Source organism: Myotis brandtii, unplaced genomic scaffold (genome assembly GCF_000412655.1).
Source record: "Myotis brandtii unplaced genomic scaffold, ASM41265v1 scaffold236, whole genome shotgun sequence".
Classification (NCBI taxonomy): domain Eukaryota; kingdom Metazoa; phylum Chordata; class Mammalia; order Chiroptera; family Vespertilionidae; genus Myotis; species Myotis brandtii.
In genome coordinates, this window is record NW_005358901.1 from 1093298 (window position 1) to 1102071 (window position 8774).

The 8774-nt window shown below is 51.9% G+C and overlaps 1 protein-coding gene across 1 annotated transcript in view; it reads left to right on the forward strand.

Moving 5' to 3' along the window:
* AZU1 (azurocidin 1) overlaps positions 1 to 8774 on the forward strand; it is a 13557-nt gene that overhangs the window by 2562 nt on the left and 2221 nt on the right. Inside the window, 8 exon segments of the mRNA XM_005866734.1 lie at positions 2131 to 2235; positions 3565 to 3618; positions 6080 to 6153; positions 6155 to 6193; positions 6641 to 6782; positions 7799 to 7934; positions 7937 to 8045; positions 8356 to 8473. Of these exon segments, the coding sequence (XP_005866796.1) occupies positions 2131 to 2235; positions 3565 to 3618; positions 6080 to 6153; positions 6155 to 6193; positions 6641 to 6782; positions 7799 to 7934; positions 7937 to 8045; positions 8356 to 8473 (777 nt within the window).

Here is an 8774-nt window from a genome sequence, read left to right on the forward strand (position 1 = left end):
AATCATCATTGATTGGCCCCCTGCATGCCCCCAACTGGGGATCGGATCAAGCCTGCAACCCAGGCATGTGCCCTTGACCGGAATCGAACCTGGGATCCTTCAGTCCAAAGTCTGACGCTCTATTCACTGGGCCAAACCAGCTAGGGCTGGAGAAACCTCTTGACTGCTTGACAGTCTAGGGCAGCGGTTCTCAACCTGTGGGTCACGACCCCTTTGGGGATCGAACGACCCTTTCACAGGGGTCGCCTAAGACCATCGGAAAACACATATATAATTACATATTGTTTTGTGATTAATCACTATGCTTTAATTATGTTCAATTTGTAACAATGAAATTGGGGGTCACTACAACATGAGGAACTGTATTAAAGGGTCGTGGCATTAGGAAGGTTGAGAACCACTGGTCTAGGGGAATATCAGATCTGGGGAGGGGGAGGGGCGTGTCCTTCTTGCCACCCAATTCCTGGTGGTGGAGATGGGGCAAGACCTGATTGTGGTGGCACCTTGTCCAGCTGGGGGCCTGCACTTGAGTCTGGGGTTTTAGGGAGCCACCGGAGAGGTTAGAACAGGCAAGAGGGGTTGAGCATGCTAGGTGCTGCTCAGAGACTCATACTCATATTAACTTGATACCACAGCTCTACCGGAAGGGTGGGGCTGTTCATATCACCATCGAATAGTTAGGGAAACGGAGGCACGGAGCAGGCAGTTTACTACAGAACTCAAGGGGCTCACCACTTGGGGTGCTCTATTAAAAAACAAGACTGGGGGGGGCGGTAAGAGATCAACCAAAGGACTTGTATGCATGCATATAACATAACCAATGGACACAGACAGTAGGGGAGTGCAGGCATGTGCTGAGGGGTGGGAGTGGCCGGAGAGAGGTCAATGGATTCTGGCAAGGGCACATGCCCGGGTTTCGGGCTCAATCCCCAGCAGGGGGCGTGCAGGAGGCAGCCGATCAATGATTCTCTCTCATCATGGATGTTTCTATCTCTCTCTCCCTCTCCCTTCCTCTCTGAAATCAATAAAAATATATATTTTTTAAAAAAAGGCGACAGGATGGTCACAAGGTAGTTTTGTTTACTTGCAGCAAGAAAAAGAGCCAGAGGACTCCTATCCAAAGCTCTGCCTCCCCAAAGGGAGGCTGAGCCATTGCTTTTATACATGATTTGGTCAATTCCATGTTGATTTCTTCTTTGCAGTTGGCTACACTTATGGGTTGGGTTCCTGTCTAGTTTATCCTGTTTACGACCGGTTTACAAAACACTGTGCTATATATTTTACCATTTCCAAGAATAGCGTTTAGTAAGAATGGCTCAGACCTTGAGACCCTTGTCCTATCTAACAATTCCCCCAGGAGATTCTTTACTCCTCATTTTTGAGGGAATAGGGACAAGGGTCATACTTCTGTAACTTTTCTGCTGAACACGGACCAAGTATGTCTTTGAGTTAGAGGAGTGAAATTATCCGGCTGCCTGACTTAAGAAAGCCATGGGGTCCCCTAGGTTTTGAGATTCCTGAGAACAGGAATGGATGGAGAGAGAGCACTACGCTAACAGGAGACAGGAGCCATTAGAGGTGAGGCAGAAGGAAGAGGGGGGAAAGCAAGGAAACTGAAATCCTGCCGCTTGTAAACTCACACTCTGGTGGGGATCTAATGAGCTGGACAGACGGAATAGCGTGACAGCTTCCCTAAGATGTCAGCAAGCTAGGTCGTCTGCCCAAGACTTTGAAGGACAGGTGGGATCCGGGCAGGATGAAGCACGGTCACTCCAGAGCGGGTAGGGATACCAGATATGACAGCTGCACTCAATATCCAGTCGGTGCCCCATGGTTTTTCAAGCACAGAGATGCTTGCTACGTGGCCGAGTGAAGAGCTGCGTCTCACAAGGCGCCTTGGCCTGGGGAGGGGGCCAGTTTGGGAGGAAGTCCTGGCACAGCCTTCTGAATCAGCTGCGCACCAGAGAAAAGCCCCCCACCCCACCCCGTGGTGGCAGGAGGCACTCCCGGGGACCACAGACTCTGTGTGTGCATGTGCAAGTAAGGTCAGACACCTGAGGCCGCGCTGTTCAGGCCCACACAGCACAAGGCCCTCCATAATCAGACATCCTGCTGGATACCATCCCCTAGGAAGCCAGCTACACAGCTGCAATTCAGAGACTTAAAACCCTTCTGAAAATCAGGATACGGGGAGAAAGCACTCGCTACCGCTTTGTCATCCAAACCGACTGCCCCGTAGGCGCTGGGATGAGCCTTGAGACGAGCAGATCACCTGAGGTCCATAGAACCCGCAATTTCCATCTTTCACGGACTGTGGCTCCTCCACCCCTTGTCCCCAGTTGGGAAACGTTAGGAGCTCAAGTCTAAGAGTGAAGGCAGGAAACAGCTGTGGAAACAGGTTGTAATGAAACAGGAGGGAAAAGTAAGGAGAGTCGGCAATGCCATGATTAGCTGCTCACAGGAGGCACCGAGCACCCTCCCCGCCCCTCTGGCTGCAGACGCCCACATTAGCAGAGTCTCCTACCGCAGTTACAGACCCCGGCTCCTCTCAGTGCTCCGGCGCCTGGACTATTAGAGAAGATGAGCTGAGAAGGCCTCCCCAGGGCTTGCCCCCATGTTCCCGACAAATGGGACCGTGAGAGGCAGGACAGGCCCAGGATGCCTGGTTTAGGAGCTTGCCTCGCGCCACAATTCAGACCCAACCTGCTAAGAGGAAGGGTCAGGGTGGTGTGGCCTCCCTGTATCTGACTCCCTCCCAGATCACACCTTAGCAGGGCTGTGTTCTGTTCCTAAACTCCCATGGTGCCTCTGGCTGTGACAAAACACTGGGCTGCGCCACCTGGGGCAAGTGCCTGGGTCAGCCCACTCCACTGGCAGCCAGAGGCTCCCAAAGCCACAGGGGCCTGTGCCCGGCTGAGTGGGGGCCACTCCCCAAGGAAGAGAGCCCACCCTTTTGGCTTCTGTGACTCAAAATACACACATGAGGTTGATTCTACTCGCTTCATGTTGCAAGTCCATTAAAGCTGACTCAAGCTACTTTTTTCTTTTAATGTCAATTCTTTTTTTTTAAATATGTTTTTAATGATTTTTTAAAGAGAAAGGGAGAGGGAGAGAAACTTCAATGTGAGAGAGAAACATTGATTGGTTGCCTCCCTTATGCATCCCAACTAGAGATCAAACCACAACCTGGGTATGCGCTGACCGGGAATCGTATGTGGCCTCCTGGTGCATGGGACGATGCCGAATCCACTGAGCCACACTGGCTGGGCGAACATCTCTTTACACCAATGAGACTCTTGAAGAGATGTGGCATGTAATTTTTTCCCCTTCAGAGGAAGAAAAGTAGAGGGAGTCTTTTTTTTTTTTTAATTGATTTCACAGATGAAGGGGGAAAGAGAGAGAGACAGACAGACAGACACATCAATTGGGAGTCTTATTCAGACAGCTCAGGGATAAAACCAATAATTCTTCCCATATGATCCCAAGCATATATCTTTACATCGTGAGCCATAGATTGGCCCCTGAGTCCCACAGCCAAACCTTTGCCGCTCTTGCTCGTCCCAGATCACCCCCACTGGGAACCAGGAGCTGATTTACTGGGCCTCCTCAGTGGAGGAGGTGCGGCCTGGTCTGATGGGAACCTCGTGGTTGTTCAGGGAACTGCTGGGGTGCCATTCCCATTCCCCACCGAGCTCCACCCTGGCTGCAGGAGCTCCAGAAAGTGCCCTCCTCGGATGGAGCAGAGCAGGAGTGGCTGGAGAGAAGCTTATATGTGGTCAGCAAACGTTGAAACTCGAATAAACAAAAAAACTGCACTTAGAAGATCACGCCTCCTAAATCCAAAATGGAATCCCAGCCTTGAGCAAGGCTCCCTTACACAGGACCGGCCGTCTCCTACCATTAGTCCATGTGATATATTTCTTCATGTATTTTAAACGCTTAATTTATTTAAGTCAAATAAACCAAGCTCTTTTTATCCAATTCTTCAGAATGCAACCCACGAGGCTGCATTGGGGGATCAAATTTGAGTTTCCCACAGCCGACACTTTTACATATAAGGCGAACAAGGCAAACACCAGTGTGCACACAAAGACCAACATCTCACTCCTGCAGGACAGACAGCCAGACAACCAGACCAGAGATTGCCACCCAAGGATGTCTTGGGTGCCTCACAGCGTTCCTCAACCCTCCAGAGTTAGCCCCAGGCCAGGCCTTGAATCTGGCGTCCCAGAGGTAAGTTCCTGCCCAACCAACCAGAAACCAAGCGCATACCAACCGAAACTATCTTTCCGACAAGCCTATGCCCCAAACAGGAACAGAAACACCAATTACAGTGACCACAGGAGCTGATCTCCCGCATCCCTTCCCAAGTGCTGAGTGAGGTAGATTCAGGTGTCCATTCGGCGTTGCTGTCCAGGCAGACCAGGCAGCCGGCTCAGTGGGCAGCACCAAGTGGGAGCATCCTATGGGACAGATGCTTCGTCCGGTGGAGATGCAGGCAAATTAGTCCCGGATGAGAACTGCTGCTGCTGACCACGTGGCCAAGTGTCCGCACAAGGCCAAGAGGAAATTCTTTTAGAAGGGTCCCATCTGAGTTGCCAATTTGGTACCGAACTCAAGGGGTTCACCACTTGGGGTCTCTATTACAAACATGAGAGGGCCCGACTGGGTGGCTCAGCAGTTGAGCATCAACCCAGGAACCAAGAGGTCGCTGGTTCAATTCCTGGTCAGGGCACATGCCTGGGTTGCTGGCTTGATCCCCAGTACAGGGCGTGCAGAAAGCTGCCGATCAATGATTCTCTCTCATCATCGATGTTTCTTCCTCTTCCTTCCTCTCTGAAATCAATAAAAATATATAACAAAAGAAATACATATGTATATTGATTTGTAACCTATCTTTCTTAGATAAATGTTACTGTACTATCCACATTTTTCTCTACCTTCCTTTTTTACTTAATATATTCTAGATGTCATCATGCTGTACAATAAATAAGATGTTACTTATCACTGTCCGCCTCTGCTGGCCTGGTTGCCCCTCACTGCCCCCCACTGCCAACCTGTTCACTCCCAAATGTCCCCCCGGTGCTGGCCTGGTCACCCCACGCAGCCTGTTTGGTCATCGACCTGGTCACTCCCAAATGTCCCCCCCTGCTGGCCTGGTCACCCCACTGCAGCCTGTTCGGTCATTGTTTGGTTGTTTTGACTGTGACAGTTGCTTAGGCTTTTATATATATAGATGTTTCTATCTCTCTCTCCTTCTCCCTTCCTCTCTGAAATCAATATATATTAAACAAGACTTGGCTGTCACAAAGTAGTTTTATTTACTTGCAGCAAGTAAAGGAGACAGAAGATTCATATCTAAGGGAGGCTTAGCCATTGCTTATATACACTATTTGGTCAATTACATGTTGATTTCGACTTTGCTGTTTGCTATACTTGGGTTCCTGTCAAGCTTCTGTTTACAGTTGATCTGCAAAATACTGTGCTACATTTTGACATTTAGTAAGAATAATATTTGGTAAGAATGGCTCAGACTTTGAGACCCTTGTCCTATCTAACAAGTTGGCAGAGTCTAGGCAGGTTCCAGGAGCAGTTGGCAGTGGAGGCCTTGGGCAACTTCTTGTTTTTCACCAGGAGAGGCTGACCCTGTGCTGGGGGTACTGCCAATGCTGAGGCCCGAGGTCTGAGGGAGGCCCCATCCCCAGCCACCCCAGCTGCCCGGTCATGCCAGCACTCAGACTCCCATGCCAGGCAGGTGTGCCCATCCCATGCCAGGCATGCCCATCTCTGCTTGGGGTCCAGTTGCAGAGGGAGAGGCCCAGATGGGAGGGAGCAGCAGCCCATTCCTGTTCCCCTGGCCTTAAGGCTCAGAGAGGGAAAATTACTTGGCTCAGGCCACACCACCAAGGGACTGTTCAGACCCTGAGCAGTCCTAGAAGGGGGATGCAGAGGGCCTGGGGCCACCTGTCTTTTTAGGGAAGGAGTGGGGGGAAGCAGGGGTGGGTGTCTCTCCAGGGGTAGGGATGAGACATGCCCCCACCCCTGGTTCAGCTCCCCCTTGTGGACATCCTCGGGGTAGGGGGGCAGGAAGGCTAAGTCACTGGCCTCCATTCAGTATCAGAGATGGCACTTCTGTGGGGGTGCCCTGGACCACACGCTCTGTGCTGACAGCAGCCAGCTGCTTCCAGAGCCGGTGATGAGGGGGCTGCGGGTGCAGATGGTGCTACAGGGGTGGGGGGTTCAGAGTGGGAAGGGTTCGTGGGGAGGGAGGTACCTCAGGATTCATAGGGGGCTGCCTGGTAGATGAGAGGGGAGAGGGTTTGGCAAAAGCGGGGAGGCTCAGGGAAGGGTTAGGGGATTGGAGAGGGAAATCGGGGATCCCAGAGAGGCTCAGGAGAATCTGGAAACAGAAGGTGAATCTAGCTGTGAGGGAAGGAGGCCTGGCCATCCTGGCTGGCCTTTCTTTGGCTCCTGGGCTGCTGGGCCGTGGGCTGGTAATTCCCCACCTTATTTGCCAGCTTGCTGTCAGGCAGTGCCAGGTCCCAGGGTGGATGTGGAAGGTTGAGTGGGGGCTTTTCCACAAACCCCCAGGGCTGCCCCAGCCTGGGGTCTTCCCCTCCTGCTTTCCACCCACTCCCAGGAACCCCAGAATCGCCACCGTGGTGCTGGGGGCCTATGACCTGAGGCATCGAGAGAGTTCCAGGCAAACATTCTCCATCAGGAGCATCCGCAAGAATGGCTACCATCCTCGGGAGCACTTGAATGACCTGCTGCTGCTGCAGGTGGGAAAAGGGGTGACACGGGGTGGGCCAGTAACAGCCTGAGGGGCTGGGGAGAGATGCGCCTGGTGTACACCCGGACTCTTTTCGTTTCCTTCGGTGGATTAAATCATGCAGCAAAGTCCACAGACATCCCACAGTCCATTTATTTAGCCTCCTGTTGGTGGACACTTGAGTTGTTTCCAGATAGAATTACAATGAACTTCTTTGTATCTGTTCCCTGAGAAAGTTTCTCCAAGGTAGACAACATAGCTTACCCTCTCCACCAGCAGAATCAAAAACTGCCCCTTTCTCTATAGCTGTACCAACACTGACTATCATGATTTTTTATTTATTCTATTTTTAGGAATTTCCACATTTTTAAAAATATTTTTTTATTGATTTCAGAGAGGAAGGGGGAGATATATATATATGAACATCAATGATGAGAGAGAATCATCGATCGGCTGCCTCCTGCACACCCACTACTGGGGATGTGCCTGCAACCCAGGCCTGTGCCCTTGACTGGAATCCAACCTGAGACCCTCTGATCCGCAGGCTGACACTCTATCCACTGAGCCAAACCAGCTAGGGCTGATTATTCTTTTATTATTATAATTATTAATATATTTTTATTGTTTCAGAGAGGAAGGGAGAGGGAGAGAGAGAGAGAAACATCAATGATGCGAGAAACTCATTGATAGGTAGCCTCCTGCACGCCCCACACTGGGGATCAGCCCGAAACCCAGGCATGTGCCCTTGACCGGGACTGAACCTGGGACCCTTCAGTCTGCAGGCCGACGCTCTACCTACTGAGCGAAACCAGCCAGGGCTAGGGCTGATTATTCTTTTTCTGTGGTGCAGGAACCAGAGGCCCAGAGAGGTAAAGTGACTGGGCCAGGATGCCACAGCAGGTTACTGCCCAAGCTGGGACTTGAACCCAAACCACTTTACAGACCAGAATTTATTTTGCTGCCACTCTGGCTCCCAGCTGGGCCCCATGAGGCTCCAGTCCCTCCTGACTTGGTTCCCCTCCCCAGCTGGAGGGGGAGGACAACTTCACCAGCAGTGTGGCCCTGGTACTGCGGCCCTAGCAGAACGCCATGGTGGAAGCCAACCCCAGCTTCCGGGTGGCAGGCTGGGGAATCCAATGGCACAGGCCCTATGCCATAGGGGGCTTATCTCCAGTTTCCCAAGGGTCCCCAATGCCACCATGACCCCCTTGGACCAGTGTCACCCCAACAATGTGTGCACTGGCATTTTACCTGCTGGGGTGGCATCTGCCAGGTACAGGCCAGGTGCAACCTAGCATGGGCTCCCCACGGTGGGAGGAGAGGTCTTGAGAGAATGAGTTTCCTGTGGTGGGAGAGACAAGCCTTGATACTGAGTATGGAATTAGAACTGGATGATTAAACATTTGAGCATTTGAGTAGCATGAGAACAGGTGGGGTTGGAACAGGCTTGGGGGTTGCAGGAGAAGGGCTCAAGTTGTGGGGGCAGCTACCAGCTCAGAGATTCTGTGGGAGTAGCGTGGGGGACTAGGCCTGGGGGTGCCCTGACTGGTCTGACAACTGTCCAGGGTGATGGGCTGGTGATGGGTGCCCCTCATCTGTAACGGTCTGGCGTGTGGTGTAGCCTCCTCGATGGAGCCCTGTGGCAGGGGCCCCAACTTCCTCACCGGAGTGGCCCTCTTCCAAGACTGGATACTGGCTCTAGCCAGTTTGGCTCAGTGGATAGAGCGTCGGCCTGCGGACTGAAGGGTCCCAGGTTCAGTCCCAGTCAAGGGCACATGCCTGGGTTTCGGGCTGATCCCCAGTGTGGGGCGTGCAGGAGGCTACCTATCAATGAGTTTCTCGCATCATTGATGTTTCTCTCTCTCTCTCCCTCTCCCTTCCTCTCTGAAACAATAAAAATATATTAATAATTATAATAATAAAAGAATAATCAGCCCTAGCTGGTTTGGCTCAGTGGATAGAGTGTCAGCCTGCGGATCAGAGGGTCTCAGGTTGGATTCCA